Source organism: Schistocerca gregaria, chromosome 7 (genome assembly GCF_023897955.1).
Source record: "Schistocerca gregaria isolate iqSchGreg1 chromosome 7, iqSchGreg1.2, whole genome shotgun sequence".
NCBI classification, from domain to species: Eukaryota; Metazoa; Arthropoda; class Insecta; order Orthoptera; family Acrididae; genus Schistocerca; species Schistocerca gregaria.
Genome location: NC_064926.1, coordinates 405,123,005 through 405,140,473, shown reverse-complemented (window position 1 = coordinate 405,140,473; position 17,469 = coordinate 405,123,005). Strand labels below are relative to the sequence as shown.

Here is a 17,469-nt window from a genome sequence, read left to right as displayed (position 1 = left end):
CCATACCAATAATGCTGACTAGTTAACAAAGGTCCAGTACATGAAACAGGTTCTCAAAATACGTGACTGGCTTGAAGACTTCTCAGTGAAAGAATCCAGTACAGTACCTTGGATAATGAATGTTCATCGGAGATGAAGGTAATATCAGGACGACCCCAGAGAAGTGGGGTAGGACCATTCTAGATCTCCTTGTACATAAATGAGTTGTCTGTTAGGATGAGCAGCAATCGAACACTGCTGCTGGTGTTGTTGTGTGTGAGAATGTGTTGTTGTTGAGGTACTGCAGGGGAGATTCATAATGATTTGGACAGAAGTTGTATTTGGTGTTGCTGGCTACTTGTTGTAAATGTAAGTCAGAGTGTGATATTCAGATACAGTTGTGATGATATACTGTTTTACAAAGTTAGTCCTATTAAACATCTTGGTGTAAATTGGGGGGGGGGGGGGGGGGGAAAAAAAAAAAAACATGAAATGGAGTAAGCACAATAGGTGTCCTCCTCCGTAGTGTAGCGGTAGCATTACCGCCTACCACGAAGGGGCCCGGGTTCGATTCGCGGCAGGGACTGGGTGTTGTGTGTCCTTCCTCATCATTTTCATCATCATTGACTCGCAAGTCGCCAATGTGGCATCACCTAAAACGGACTTGCACTACGGCTGCCGAACTCCCCCGAATGGGGGCTCCCGGCCAACAGTGCCATCCGATCATTTCATTTTAGCACAAAAGGTCAGTTGTAGGGAAGGTGAATGGCTGACTGCTATTAATTGAGATAATTGTGGGAAAGTGCAGCACACATTTATAGGAGACCGCATACAGACTCCATGTGTGACACACACTCAAGTACTACTTGAATGTTTGAGATCACCACCAGGTCATACTAAGGGGAGACATTAAGACAATCTAGAAACATGCAATTAGATTAGTTACCAGTTGGTTTGTTGAATGTGAGAATGGTACTGAAATGTTCCATGATTAAATGGTGATCTTTGGAGGGCTGAAGATGACATTTTCACAAAATGTTATTGAGAAAGTGGAGGGAACCAGCATTTGCAACAGGTAGCATGCAGAGGCATACAGGCAGTAATGTTTTCCTCTGCTGTACACTGCACAGTGACTTGCAGAGTATGTATGTGGATGTAGAAGTCAGTGGAGGATATGGTTTCATTTACCAGCAATGACACTTCATGGATATGTGATAGTGATGTGAGTGATGTCAGCAGAGTATTTCCTTTGTCTACATAGAAATTATATGCAAATGGATACAGCTCTGTGTTTGGAGTAAGCGGTGTTCATCAGTAAGAGACCACACACAAAAATTATGTTTTGACATTTTAATAAGCAATTATTGCCAACCAAAGGTAAATGAAATGCAGCAATTCAAGCTGTACCAATCATCTTGATTAATAAAAAAGTAATTTTATGTTTACCTGACATGATCAGTCAGTGCAGGAGGCGACCTGTAATTTTGTATTGCAGTCTGAAGTCTTCTTTTGAAAACCAATTTATTTGCCATGATCACTATGTAAACCCGACTATTGAATTACTAGTTTTGGCAGTATATACAAAAAGAAAATATGTTGACGTTGCAGGCTTACAATAAAAAAATAAATGTAGGAGGGCATACACAGCAGCTCAGTGGCAAAAATTGCTTATCCATTAAACCAAGTAGTGGTGGCTACATCAACAATGCTAACACTACCCTGTCACATGTTGATTATACACAATACTGTAAAATAACAAATCTCATAAAATTCTGCACTTATGGGCAGATGCAATCCAAAGTGAGCATATAATAAAGAATACCTCTAATAAGTAAAAATCTTTAAAAATATACCATGTAAAGAGTTGAGGCATTACAATGTCATGCCAGATGCATGGCACATCTTGGCCCTTTCTGGTGTAAAGCCAAGTTGGTTGCAACAGAGTAACTGACGACTGGATTTGGAGTATAATGAAAGCTGGTGCAGTTTAACATTGAAACTAACAGAAAAATGTAACATCAAAGTAGTATACACCACGTAATCACCAATGACAAAGTTTGATGTAAAAAGAGAAAAAAAGGGAAAAAAATAAAAGGCATATTTATATGTAATTTGGTACATATTTGTACAAAAAAAAGTTTTATACATGAATTGTATTTTACATTACTACCCTACATTGTGTGGGGGCCTTGTTTTCCGATTTCCAATTACATGATTGTTAACTGTCATCCTTCACTTCCAGCGAAACATAGCTAATACTAATGCATACGTTGTATGGTATGAACATGTTAATGTTATATCATCATTATGTCACAGATTATCCAATTTAATTGGTGGTGTAGACAGCCTTCCATGAAAGTCAACAGCATGCTGTTTTCCTTTCTTTAAATACAATTTGTGTAAACTTTGCTGTTATGATTATGTGATGTGTACTACTTTGATGTTACTTTTCTTCTGTTAATTTCAGCATTTAACGAAAATGTGACCACATTACATTAGTTGTAATTGATGTCAAGCAGTGCAGACCGCCGTCTGATGACACCTCTCAGCACTAGCTTCTGTTATTCTCCAAATCCCGTTGTCAGTGTCTCTGTTGCAACCATCATGACTTTATACCACAAAGTACCGGATGTGTCATGCATCTGTCTTGTTTGTGTTCAAAGTCGTACATACTTTATGTAGAGCACCTGGTATTTCATTGTAATGCTTCAACTCTTCATATGGTTTGTTTTTAAACATTTTTACTTGTTGGAGGTATTCTTTATTATTTGTTGACTTTAGACTGCATCTGTCCATAGGGGCAGAATTTTATGAAATTTGTTATTTTACAGCATACTGTATAGTCGTCATGTGACAGAGTAGTGTTAGCATTGTTGGTGTAGCCATCACTGTATGGTTTTATGGGTATATAATTTTTGCCATTGAGCTGTTGTGTATGCCCTACTACATTTATTTTTTGACTGAAAGACTGTAACTCAACATATTTTCTTTTTATAGACCTGAGGATGGGAATACATATTTCAAAAACAAATAATCCAGTAACTGTGTTTACCTAGCAATTTTGGCAAATAAATTGGTTTTCAAAAGAATAGACAATACAGTTTTGTGTCTGTTATGTCAGAAATGTAAATTAGAGAAATTTATTTTATTGTGGTAGCATACCAGATTAAATTGAGCAGTAATTTGTGCCTCCCAGATAGTGAATGTTACACAGATACAGGTAAGTTGCAGTTACTTAACATAGATATTTATGCCGACACTAAGACAGAAAAAGGAAAGATAATCTCAAACGGAGACAGACAGCTATCAAACAGAAGGCTAGTGATTCAAACAAAATATGAACTTGATAAAATACACTCAATTAAACAAAACTATTTGTTAACGTCTTCAGTAAGATGTGAGATCGCACAATAAAAAAAAGGCAGTATTTTATGCTGGGTTGATACTATATTTCATCTGTTAAGATGGTGTAACACCTCATTCTTACTTGTGCAGCGGCATTCATCCTCTTCGCTTTTGTGGGCATTGGAGCTGTGTTCTAATATCCAGGGAAGGGAGTGTTGCCCAGCCTTGGAATTGATGGCCTAATCTTTCTGTAATCTTTCTAATTGGGTTTTGGCCTGGGATGACTACACTGGTAAAGGATTACCAGTAGTACCTTTGCCACAGTGGCAGGTGTTTTCTAGCCCCTGTTGGAAATAAACGTTTTATAAAGTTTGGGCAAGAACCTATACTTTTCCAAGGAATGCTGTTAGTGAGAGCAGGAACTGAGCATGATTATGCCTGCATTCTGCATCTGAGGTTGATTGTTTGAGAGGCATTGATGTTTAATTTCGTAGAGTGGCTGGAAGCTCGTGAAATCGTCGGCCATCATCCCTTGCATCTAGAGGAGGCAAGTAATGGACATAGTGGGGAGGATATGATGCTTTAAGTGTGTAGAGGACGCCAAGTTGGAAGTGAATGATTCTTAGTGACCAGTGAATTTGTACCACCAGTACAGAAAGCTTTCAAGACTTTGTAAATGTGTTTCTGCCTGCAGTGTAGAATTCGGAATTTTCTGGTTTACTCCGCATTTGTTGCTGTTTAGTGATTGTGCATGTGCTTTGTAGGAAGAGACTTCATAGCAGTCTGTGGAGCCATTTCCTACTTGGACTGGGAATCAGTGAACAAGATGTGCGTGACATGGTCTGTTTGAAGCCAATAAATTTCATTTGTTCCATGGAAATTTAAAGTGTGAAATTGTTGTAAGTCTCTTTCCTTTTTTGACTTTCAAGTGTCATCCTGTTTTCTTCTGAAGTTTATTGACGGGAGGCTGAAATTGTTGTAAGTCTCTTTCCTTTTTTGACTTTCAAGTGTCATCCTGTTTTCTTCTGAAGTTTATTGACGGGAGGCAGTTTAATTACTGTTTGCAGTGTATGTTTTCCAATTTATTAGTTGGATCTGGGAGTCTTTCTTAAAGTAGTGCGTCTGTTACAAGGCGTTTATTAGTGGTGTAAGATTTGTGACAGTTTTAACACTGTCTCAATGATTGCATCGAGACATGTGACTCTTATTTAGACCGATTTAGTAGTGTAGCAGTGGTTCAGGGTATTCATTAATGATGTTAGATTAGTGACAGTTTTAATCCTGTCTCAAGTGTTGAAACAAGGAAGGCAACTTGACAGTGCAGAGGATTATTCTGGATCAAGCAGTAACGAGTAATCTGTAGAGGAGTTAGTTGTGTAAATAGTCTCACATGCTGCCTATTGCTGAGTGTGCATGAATTCAGGCTGCAGTCATGAGTGGGACTTCGTGTGACACCACCAAAGGTCTGAATAAAAGACAGAAGAAAAGTTTCAGTGATACGTATTTCAGATACCATATCAAATGATCTGTATAAAGTCTTTTGAGGTACACAAAAAGGACAGCTGCTTGGTGATGTCATAGTAGAAATGGTTATAGCTGAAGGGTAAGAAGTGCAAGAAAAATTTTAAAATTATTTGCAGAACACCTGAGGAAGAAAATAATACCCTAGATACCTATAATTATTCTACTTTGTGAGAAAGGAGAAAGATAACCTATGAAAAGCTTTTAGTATATCTATCCATCTTCTCTACATAATGTATCATATATTCATTAAAATTATCACCATGTTGTTGTTGTTGTTGTTGTTGTTGTTGTTGTTGTGGTTTTCAGTCCTGAGACTGGTTTGATGCAGCTCTCCATGCTACTCTAACCTGTGCAAGCTTCTTCATCTCCCAGTACCTACTGCAACCTATGTCCTTCTGAATCTGCTTCCTGTATTCATCTCTTGGTCTCCCTCTACGATTTTTACCCTCCACGGTGCCCTCCAATACTAAATTGGTGATCCCTTGATGCCTCAGAACATGTCCTACCAACCGATCCCTTCTTCTGGTCAAGTTCTGCCACAAACTTCTCTTCTCCCCAATCCTATTCAGTACGTCCTCATTAGTTATGTGATCTACCCATCTAATCTTCAACATTCTTCTGTAGCACCACATTTCGAAAGCTTCTATTCTCTTCTTGTCCAAACTATTTATCGTCCATGTTTCACTTCCATACATGGCTACACTCCATACAAATACTTTCAGAAATGTCTTCCTGACACTTAAATCTATACTCGATGTTAACAAATTTCTCTTCTTCAGAAATGCTTTCCTTGCCATTGCCAGTCTACATTTTATATCCTCTCTACTTCGACCATCATCACTTATTTTGCTCCCCAAATAGCAAAACTCCTTTAAGTGTCTCATTTCCTAATCTAATTCCTTCAGCATCACCTGACTTAATTCGTCTACATTCCATTATCCTCGTTTTGCTTTTGTTGATGTTCATTTTATATCCTCCTTTCAAGACACTATCCATTCCGTTCAACCGCTCTTCCAACTCCTTTGCTGTTCTGACAGAATTACGATGTCATTGGCGAACCTCAAAGTTTTTATTTCTTCTCCATGGATTTTAGTACCTACTCCAAATTTTTCTTTTGTTTCCTTTACTGCTTGCTCAATATACAGATTGAATAACATCAGGGAGAGACTACAACCCTGTCTCACTCCCTTCCCAACCACTGCTTCCCTTTCATGCCCCTCAACTCTTATAACTGCCATCTGGTTTCTGTACAAATTTTAAATAGCCTTTCGCTCCCTGTATTTTACCTGCCACCTTCAGAATTTGAAGGAGAGTGTTCAGTCAACATTGTCAAAAGCTTTCTGTAAGTCTACAAATGCTAGAAACGTAGGTTTGCCTTTCCTTGATCTTTCTTCTAAGATAAGTCGTAGGGTCAGTATTTCCTCACTTGTTCCAACATTTCTACGGAAGCCAAACTGATCTTCCTCGAGGTCGGCTTTTACTAGTTTTTCCATTCGTCTGTAAAGAATTCGTGTTAGTATTTTGCAGCTGTGACTTATTAAACTGATAGTTTGGTAATTTTCACATCTGTCAACACCTGCTTTCTTTGGGATTGGTATTATTATATTATTTTTGAAGTCTGAGGGTATTTCGCATGTCTCATACATCTTGCTCACCAGATGGTAGAGTTTAGTAAGGACTGGCTCTCCCAATTCCGTCAGTAGTTTCAATGGAATGTTGCCTACTCCAGGGGCCTTGTTTCTACTCAGGTCCTTCAGTGCTCTATCAAACTCTTCACGCAGTATCGTATCTCCCATTTCATCTTCATCTACATCCTCTTCCAATTCCATAATATTGTCACCATATTATAGCATAGAAAAAAGTTGCATTTTAACTAGATAAAAGAATCAGTTGGCGTTAGTAGTGAATACAGATTAACAAATCGTTTGCAACTCGGTCAAAAAATTACGGAATGGAACAATGAGTATGTACAAACATTTTGTCTGTAATATATCTTTTGAGTCAGTTTTGATTAAATGTGTACTAACAGCTCTAAAGATAAGAGGCGCTGATCCAGCATCTTGTAGCATACAGAACAACATAATTATATGTCAGTGCTACAGATTCCATTAGACTTAATCAGGATAGTGAGAAATTTGGAATTGAAAAAGGATTTAGGCAAGGAAATTCCATACCACTAAAAATATTATCTGCAAACCTAGCTGAAATTTACAATTCTTTGTAAGATAAGACAGTACAAAACCACAATGAAATCGTAGAACCAGTGGATGAGTTTTATAATTATAGGAGTACAAGACAGCAGCTGGACATATGGCAAAAGAACTAATCAAATGATTTGTGCTTTTATGGTCTGTTCTTTTTTACCAGAAAAGACAGTGACAATAATCATGAACTATTGGAAATCTGGATTTTTTCGAAGTGTCCAGAGCTTGCCAAAAATGTCATTTCTCAACAGGATCCAGTACCACTACAGAGGCATCTGCACTTAAGCATAATGTCAGCTAAAGAAGACTGTTCCATAATATGAATGTGATTGTGCTGAATGTAAAAAAAAAAAAAAAAGGAAAATACATCCAAATGACAGGAACATGCATTGCAAGAATAACTATCAGTGACAGTTCATTGTGTTAGCAGATTGTAGTCTGATTTTAGTCCATTAAATTTCGGGCATCCAGCTGTGCAAATAAAATTCTAAAAACATTTATTTGTGTGGCTGCATGCCCAAAATTTAATGGACTATTCATTTCGCCGCAAGAAGTTGAAAATGCATATAGTCTGAGGTTATTCTTGGATGGGATTTCTTGCAGGTATCACAATCATTCATAGCCTGTGAAGGACCAGAGCTACAGACTGACGAAGCTCTTGCTACAAACATGCATAACAGTGTTTACTCTGAGCAGTTGTTTTCTGTTGAAAATGATGTTGGCTTAACACCTTCAGGGAGACGAGCTTCAGTCGTCGATTGAAATGCTCACGGAAACTTTGAAGCTCGATGTTGAATGCAAGAAGCTACTGAGGTTCACAAAAGAAATCTGCACACCAGTGAGAATTGTAAACTTTGTAGGTGGTCAAGGAGAACTTTGAATCACTGTCACGAGCAACCGCAACTCATCCCTCAAGTTACGTGCCTAGGGACAGATGAATCAGTCCAGGAAGGGGAGCCTAGTCATCAGCTTAGAATCATGCTCTGCAACCATGACGAACAGTGCAGAGTACAAAGCTAGTATTAAGCTGCCAATAGGATTTGGACTGGCCAAGAAACAGCGTTGGTGAGTGAAAGCTATTCTGTGTCATTTTCAGATGCTTTAAGGATCTGAAGTGGAGGGAAGAAGGTGCAAGCAGCCCATGGTGAAATACTGTATAATCGTGAGATTGTCTGTCAATTAGCCAGTGCTCACATAGCATGTTGCTTGCTGAACGACATATAATGTGGGAGGAGATGGAGACGCTGCTGCAGTATGACATCATTGAATCTTTAGAGAGTTCTTGGTCCTCTACTCTGGCCCTTGTAAAGAAGAAAGATGGCACATGGCATTTCTGCATCGACTACTGATGACTGAATAAATTCAGAAAGAAAGATTTCTATCCATGCCACACATTGATGCCATTGTAGACTGCTTGTAAGAAGCAGAATATTTGGGACGTACAGACAGGCTACTGCCGACATGAGGTTGACAAGGCTGACTGGGAAAGGACTGCCTTCATAACTCCTGATGGCCTCTTTGAATTCAAAGTTATTCTGTTTGGACTGTGCAACACTCTAGCCACTTTCAAATGTATGACGGGCAACCTGCTTCTACACCTTTGCTATCTGGGTAATATTGTCATTTTTTTAAGATGTGTGGAGAACATCTAAGCCACCTGACAACCCTGTTGATGTGTGTTCAGACTGCAGGTGTCCATCTGAATGGCAAAAGTGCCCCTTCAGTGCCCACAAAATTAAAGTCTCGAGGCATCTAGTGAATGGCCATGAGGGTCTGTCGCAATCCAGCAAAAATAAAATCACTCACAGATTTTGTGACTCCTTGCCACATTCACGATCTGAGAAGTTTTCTCAGAACGTGCTTGTACTGCTGGAGGTTTATTGAGGACGTTTGTACCAAGAAATGACCCTTGCAAGAAGGGAGATCAAATTTTCCTGGAGTGAGGGGCAAGAAAGATCTCTCATTGTCCTTAAGGAAGTGCTAACATCTTAAGCAATTATAGGATAGGTGCAGTTCTAATGCAAATTCAGGAGGATGCTGAAAAGGAGATAGTTTATGCTTCCATGGTGCTATCCATGTCCAAAATGAACTGATCTGCATCCAAGAAAGAGTAATTTGCAGTTGTGTTGGTGATCAGCACATTATGGCTGTATTTATTTGGCAAACCAGTCACCATTGTGATGGACCACTGTTTTCTATGCTGGCTAGTTAGTCTGAGGTATCTGTCAGGCCAGATGGACACAGAGGCTTCAGGAGTACAATATCATAGTGGTGTGCAAAAGTAGATGCAAGCACAGGGACACTGACTTCCTTTCAAGGAATCCTTTGGCAGAACACAGCAATGTTGATGAAATCTCAGTTATCACTGCATTAAATGACATTGCTACTGGACACGGGGAAGATACAGCACTGCTGAAAACCATAGAAGCCCCTGAGAAGAAGGAACTGACCAAAGGAGAATTCCAATTAGTAAATGGACCATTGCATAAGAGCGTCTGTGATACAGTGAGATAGGAATGTTGCTCTTTATCCCAGCTTGTCTATGACCCACTATCTTAAATATTTATATGATTCCCCAACATCTGATCACTGGGGTTTGTGAAGCCTCTGGACAGAATCAGATGCAGGTATCACAGGCCAGATATCCACTTTTCCGTTAGACACTCTGTGAGCCACTGTAATGAATGCAAATGATGGAAGCACATGCTGTAGCTACTGCTGAGGCACCTAGCATCTATCCTGCTGGCAAGAGTGCCATTCCACTGAATTGGAATCAGCCTCTTGAGGAGGCTCCTTAAATCGACAAACGGGAATTAATGGCTAATAGTCTGCATTGACTGCCTCCCCTACTATTCTGCCACCAGAGCTGTGCCAACTGCTAAATCTCCATACTGCAAAGACATCATTTTAAAGTACAAAGCACCCTATGTGACAATCTCTGATCATAGAAAAGTTTTCTAGTCGAGGCTAGGATCAGAAGTAATTTCACACCATCATGTCCCCACGTTATCTGTTTATCATCCACAGAAGAATTGCCTCTTAGAACACTGTAATAAGCCCTTGGCAGACAGTCTCTCAGTGTATGTTAATGTTGAACAGGCAGACTGATACACAATACTGACAGTCACAATATTCACATACAGCACAGCAAAGCAAGGCACTGCAGACTTCACACCTTGTTTACATTCAACAGTTGTGAGGTTGAAGCGACATCAACCGGATGATACTCAGAATGACTATGTGAAATACCTCATCACCAGGACTGAAGAAACAAGGAGGTGGCTTATATGCGGACCCTAGACATCTAAGAGAAAGACTGAGAGTGCTATAATACCAAGCATTTGCCAGAGAGATACAACCTGGGAGACATGGTATGGACAAAAAGCACAGAGATGTTGTCTGTGTCCTCCATGTTATGAAGACCTATTGTTGTCCAGAGGCAATTTGATTATGGGAGATTAAGGAAACTGAAGACCCACTTGACAAGCACAAAGCTTTGATGAGAGAGGCTACCTTTGATGCTCATCATGGCGAAGAAGATACAACACAATCAAAATGCAAATTCCGCCAGTGTGGATCACCGTTTTCTCCAGGAGAAGTATTTTGCAATGCTGCGAGCTGTGGTGCATGCAGTGTGGCACAGTGGTTAGTGTCTCTGGCTGGTGTACCTGTGAGTCACCAGTTCAAACCCAACCACTAGTAATTATTTTTATTTAATGTTTATCATTTCTGGAAGGTTCTTGAATTGTCTTGTGTTGTATGCTTGTATATTCTAGAGTATTTGACTTTTGTATAAACAGCTGCAATCTTCATCCCGGTTGTCATTTCTGTTTTTGCTGTATGTTGGTGTTTGTTTTAAGACTCTTTCAGTGCTAAGTACTGCATTTCCATATGACCCTGATTTTGGATTTGTGCTTGAGTGCGGTTACAATGTGACAATATACCTTTGTAATATCAAGTAATTCCTTTGAAAATAAAAACTGTATAGTCCTTAGTGTAAGTTGAAATACACCCAGAGTTTCTATCTTCATTCGTGTAGAAGAGGCAGTGTTGTGAAATTGGGTGAATCTTTTTGAAATACCCTGTAGTGTCTTTAAACTTCTTCTTTGAATATTTGTTGAGTGTAGTGCTGTTTTCATGTTTAGTGAATAGTCCTGTGTTGATGATCTCAAAAGTCAATTAATTCTGTAACTACAAAGTATATTCTCACATTAAATTTATTCAAATTATAACTATCTTCTGAAATTGATGGAAATCTTTTCTGCTTCAGCATCTCTTTTATTTGTATTTATTTTTTGGCATGGCTTGTTTTGAGTGTGCTGCAATCTTCGGTTATTATTACTTTAATGTTTATAGTACACACTCCTTTCAAGTGTAATGTTTCTGCCATCTGTCCTGATTGTACTCGTGTCATGAAACTTTTCAATGTTGTATCTGTTTTAGATTGGGACCAAAAACTGTGTTGACATATTGTACTGATGGTGTGTTGTTGCGCACATTGATGGGCACGGATTCAACGCTAGCCACAGTAACACACATTTTAGTTGATGAGGTCCATGAACGGAGCCGCTTCACAGACTTTCTGCTCATTGTTCTTCGTGATGCTCTGTGCAAGTTTCGCTCTCTTCGTCTTATACTTATGTCAGCCACCCTCGATACACAAATATTCACCAAATACTTCAACAATTGCCCAATTGTTACAGGTTAGTAAATTCTATCAAAAATTGCCAAATAAAAAGTGCTGTTTTCAAAGATATTACTTGCTAAATTAAGAATAAAACACTAGTATTAACAATATAAGGAAAAATCAAACAATGGAAAATCCAGGATGGAATAATGGCAATATTATGAAAATGATAGATTGATGCTCACCATATAATGGAAATGATGAGTTGTGGACTCAACATTTCCACTACATGGTGAGTAACAATTTATCCTTTTCATAATATTGTCCATATAAGGAAAAGGTAGATTGCCAACTCACATTAAAGATGACATGTGGAATTGCAGACAGGCACAACGAAAAGACACTTACTCATTAGCTTTCGGCCAAAGCTTTCTTCAGAAAAGAAAACATACACAATTTGTTCTCATAAGGAAGCACACCTCACATCCATATGACTGACATATCGAGCAGTTCGGACCAGAATACAATTGGCAAGTAGAACGGAAGCAGCAGCTGCTGCTACTTCTATTGTGACAGTTGCATTCCAGTCTGAAGTGCCAGAGATGGTGGTCATGTAGACAGGAGGTGTGCTTGCTTGTGCGAATGAATGTGTGTGTGTGTGTGTTTTCTTTTTTGAAAAGCCTTTAGCCGAAAGATAATGTTTACACATTATTTTCAATGTGCCTGTCTCCGACTCAACTTACCATCTTTACAGTGAGCAGCAATCTATCTTTTATTTATTTTGTTGATATTCCACATTAGTAATAGTGTATTATTGCTTATATCTTTTCATAAACCCAGTAAGGCTGAAAAAAATTATCTTTTTGTTATGTCATAACCAAGTGGTATATAAATGAATAATTTGTTACCTTTCCTTTATTTGAGAGGCACACATTGATATCTTAATCTACATTTTTGCTGTAAACTACCATAGTGTGTGTGCCAGAGGACATATAGCGGATGGTACAAAATTTCTCACATCACCTCTTTCTTCCATTTTTAAGTTGTACCTAGTCATATCATGCTCTTGACATTATTTACCAAAAATAGAAACTATCCTATTTTACACTAACTCAGTTTTTATTCACTTTTAATTCAGCAACTGTTAAAATTTAATTCTGGATACTTCACTAAGTAAATGCTATATCCAGCAGCCTGATTGTAAAGAAACACCTTTCAGAATTGAAATATGAAGTGTCACATTATGATAAAAAGTGATTCAGCACTATCAGAAATCTGTCTTTCTGTCATAATTGCCACAAAATTACTTCCTACAACTTTGACAATATGTTGTTGTACAGCACTTTAGAAAAACTGCAGGAGCACGTAAATGAGCTCTAAGGAAGATAAACATTTTCAGCAAAAGACGATGCCTGAAAAATTGTAACATTTTTATAAGTGGAAAGAAAATGTCTTCCCTTGAAAACTTGCATTCATATTAGGTTAGAAACAGCGAACTGTATAACTGTTACTACTCACCTTATGAAGTATTGGGTGGTTGATGGCATCATAAACAAGACTGTGAAAATGTTGCTAAACCTTTCAGATGATGTGTTTTTTCAGAGGTAACTAGTAAGGAACACATATAAACATATAGTTTCAGCTGCTGAGGTTTCTTGGTGATCAAAAGCTCCTTTTCATATTTTGTTCTTTTCCTAGAATTATTAGCCCTGCTTTCTTGAAATAATTCATATCTTCCATTGCTCCTCACACTCCCTGGAAAGTTAATTGAATTGATGTTGAAATTATGTCTTTAAATATGCAGAGTTTTCAAAATACACTCCTGGAAATTGAAATAAGAACACCGTGAATTCATTGTCCCAGGAAGGGGAAACTTTATTGACACATTCCTGGGGTCAGATACATCACATGATCACACTGACAGAACCACAGGCACATAGACACAGGCAACAGAGCATGCACAATGTCGGCACTAGTACAGTGTATATCCACCTTTCGCAGCAATGCAGGCTGCTATTCTCCCATGGAGACGATCGTAGAGATGCTGGATGTAGTCCTGTGGAATGGCTTGCCATGCCATTTCCACCTGGTGCCTCAGTTGGACCAGCGTTCGTGCTGGACGTGCGGACCGCGTGAGACGACGCTTCATCCAGTCCCAAACATGCTCAATGGGGGACAGATCCGGAGATCTTGCTGGCCAGGGTAGTTGACTTACACCTTCTAGAGCACGTTGGGTGGCACGGGATACATGCGGACGTGCATTGTCCTGTTGGAACAGCAAGTTACCTTGCCGGTCTAGGAATGGTAGAACGATGGGTTCGATGACGGTTTGGATGTATCGTGTACTATTCAGTGCCCCCTCGACGATCACCAGAGGTGTATGGCCAGTGTAGGAGATCGCTCCCCACACCATGATGCCGGGTGTTGGCCCTGTGTGCCTCGGTCGTATGCAGTCCTGATTGTGGCGCTCACCTGCACGGCGCCAAACACGCATACGACCATCATTGGCACCAAGGCAGATGCGACTCTCATCGCTGAAGACGACACGTCTCCATTCGTCCCTCCATTCACTCCTGTCGCGACACCACTGGAGGCGGGCTGCACGATGTTGGGGCGTGAGCGGAAGACGGCCTAACGGTGTGCGGGACCGTAGCCCAGCTTCATGGAGACGGTTGCGAATGGTCCTCGCCGATACCCCAGGAGCAACAGTGTCCCTAATTTGCTGGGAAGTGGCGGTTCGGTCCCCTACGGCACTGCGTAGGATCCTACGGTCTTGGCGTGCATCCGTGCGTCGCTGCGATCTGGTCCCAAGTCGACGGGCACGTGCAACTTCCGCCGACCACTGGCGCCAACATCGATGTACTGTGGAGACTTCACGCCCCACGTGTTGAGCAATTCGGCGGTACGTCCACCCGGCCTCCCACATGCCCACTACACGCCCTCGCTCAAAGTCCGTCAACTGCACATACGGTTCACGTCCACGCTGTCGCGGCATGCTACCAGTGTTAAAGACTGCAATGGAGCTCCGTATGCCACGGCAAACTGGCTGACACTGACGGCGGCGGTGCACAAATGCTGCGCAGCTAGCGCCATTCGATGGCCAACACCGCGGTTCCTGGTGTGTCCGCTGTGCCATGCGTGTGATCATTGCTTGTACAGCCCTCTCGCAGTGTCCGGAGCAAGTATGGTGGGTCTGACACACCGGTGTCAATGTGTTCTTTTTTCCATTTCCAGGAGTGTATTTTAGTAAAGTTATTTATGGCATTAACTGTAAGAAAATTAGCTGACTCAACAACTTGGATGTTATTCAGGACAAAAATGTCGCTATGCATCAGGGTTATTTCTTGATGGATCATGATCCATAAAACTGCACAAACTTGCTGGGAGGGGATCTCCTCCTCCTCCTCCCTCCCTCCCTCCCTCCCTCCCTCCCTCCCTCCCTCCCTCCCTCCCTCCCTCCCTCCCTCCCTCCCTCCCGGCTTTTCCCCCTGATGCCCTTGCACACACACTGGTTGCAGTTTTCACTGGTTGTTTATAAGTGTTTATGTCGTCGTCTCACCTGGAAGAACCATTCCACACCAAACCATCCTATCACCTGGAAGAACCATTTCACACTAAAGAACCCATCATCCTATCAACCTGTTCATCGACCTTTCTTAGATTTTAGTATATAACATACTTACTTAGAAAGCAAGCTTGATCACCACTTGCCAATGGTAAAGGGCTGCCTATATATTAAGGTCTCATTCAGTACCATGCTTTTGCTATCTCAGAGAATATTTTGTTAATGTTTCTTAAGAATTATTTTAACTATGTATTGTAACTTTTTGGCCTGATGGTGGTGCTTTGTACCAAAACCAAAACCCAGCAAACAAAGAAAGCAAAACTGTGTACTAAATCAAATTATTTTTTCCTTATTAGTTTCTAAACTGTGCTTTGCTGACTTGCTCCATCTGTGACAGCCCCTGAAATTCCTTCATCCTCCATGAAGCCACTTTCTCACAAACACCATCTCCAGACTCTCCATACTGTTGGCAAACTATCTTCCAAAAACTTGACTCCTACAAAAGTCACAGTTCTATCCAACGGCTTTGGGTTTTGCTTCACATACAGATTTAAGTGTGATATACTTGAAAACCAGTGGATCTCTTTCACTCATTTCCTATTTTATCTGACATTATCCCCATTCAATCATCCTGCTGCTGAAGAAGTTGAACACCACAATATCAGTTCTCTTACTAGCTGCTTTGATACCTATGCAATTTAGTGGATCCTCCCACAGAATCAACTCCCAACTCCTTTGACCTGTGCAGATAAATTGTCCGTATAAACCCTCTTCCCCGATGTTTAACTGAATGAGAAAATACTGTAGTTCTTCAACTTTGTGTATGTTGAATAAAAGTACTTCCGTTCAGGCTGTTAAAGTCCTTCATTGAACAGCCATGACCGGTTTTGCATTCCTAAAATGCATTATCAGATGATCTGTACTCTGGAGGAATAACATATTTACCCTTCAGAATATTCAATTTAAAAGAAGAAATTAAAAGTTAATCATTGTGATCACATAAGGCCACTAAGAATAGTATACTTACATGATCTTTTAAATCATTGTAGTATACAGGAAAAAAATTATAGGCAAGTTCCAACATTCATAATCAAAGCAATGAAAGCAAGTAACTCACTGTAAAACAGTGATCCAAGTCCAAATGACTGGGCCCCACAAGCAACCTATAAAGACAGGGGTCATCTCACCAACTAGGGAAACCAGAATAAATTGGAAAAACCATAGATCTGTAAGAACATCTGAATAACACAGTCAGATAAACATAGCCTGACTTTAAGTAGGAACCGGAAAGAAAGAAGCAAGGTTGTAGACATACCTTATCTGTAGATCCCTCAGGGAAGTAACATGGCATCAAACTGAATTAAACTGGCTGAATGCTAATACAAGACAATGCAGGAAATGGCTCATGCACCAAATTACAGAAGGGCCAAATTGTGTGTACCAGCAGGAAGGATGGAAAGTGGGCAAAAATTGTTACTAAGCTAATACTCCAAGAAGCAAGGGGATAAATACACTGAAATCCAAAGGTGGTATGTAAAAAATGTGCTTATAGGATCAATAAACTACTTATTTAAACAATCAAAATTACCTGAAAGGTTTCTGTGGCATAAGTCCATCTGTGCATTCAGTGTTTCATTGGGAAATGTTTGCAGTGAGTACTATATTTCCAGTTCTTCCAAAATATTCATTGTATTGCCCTTGTTTTCTTGATGCAGTATTTGAAGATTAGAGGGTAGATGCATGATTGAATGTCCAGTCTCCTGTAGATGGTATTTAAGGCTCTTTAGGAGTTTCTACTGGTTTGACGTATGTAACCTGAACTGAAAACATCACATGTAATTCAGTGAGTTCCAGGGGATTTATAACTTTCTAATCTCGACTTTTCCCTGTGTGTGAACCTCTAGCTTTATTTCCAGCAATGGAGGAGGCCAGAACTATATTTTTATAACTTAAATGGTTGCCAATCCTTCTGCAGACGTTATCATATTCTATGATAAACCTTGTTATTACAGACTTATGGCAATTGGGGGCAAGGCTAATGGAACACTCAGGCAATCTCCAGGCCCAGAAAGATCAGGATTCCCATTATTGCTCTGTGAAACATTCCCATTAATTTTAGTGACAAAATCAGCCCTCTGTCTGTTGCAGTGGGCTATGAACTGTGTTGCGTTCTGCCCCCTCGTCTAATGTAGAGTGCTCAGGAAACCTGCTGTCTTGGATTTCTA

The 17,469-nt window shown here is 40.0% G+C and overlaps 1 protein-coding gene across 3 annotated transcripts in view; it reads left to right on the top strand.

Moving 5' to 3' along the window:
• The window catches only part of LOC126281316 (3'-5' RNA helicase YTHDC2-like), a 261,983-nt gene that overhangs the window by 66,395 nt on the left and 178,119 nt on the right, over positions 1-17,469 (top strand). For all 3 annotated transcript variants that reach the window (XM_049980161.1, XM_049980163.1, XM_049980164.1), the window contains exon 6: positions 11,496-11,755. In XM_049980161.1, coding sequence (XP_049836118.1) covers positions 11,496-11,755 — 260 coding nt within the window. The remainder of the gene's footprint in view (positions 1-11,495; positions 11,756-17,469) is intronic.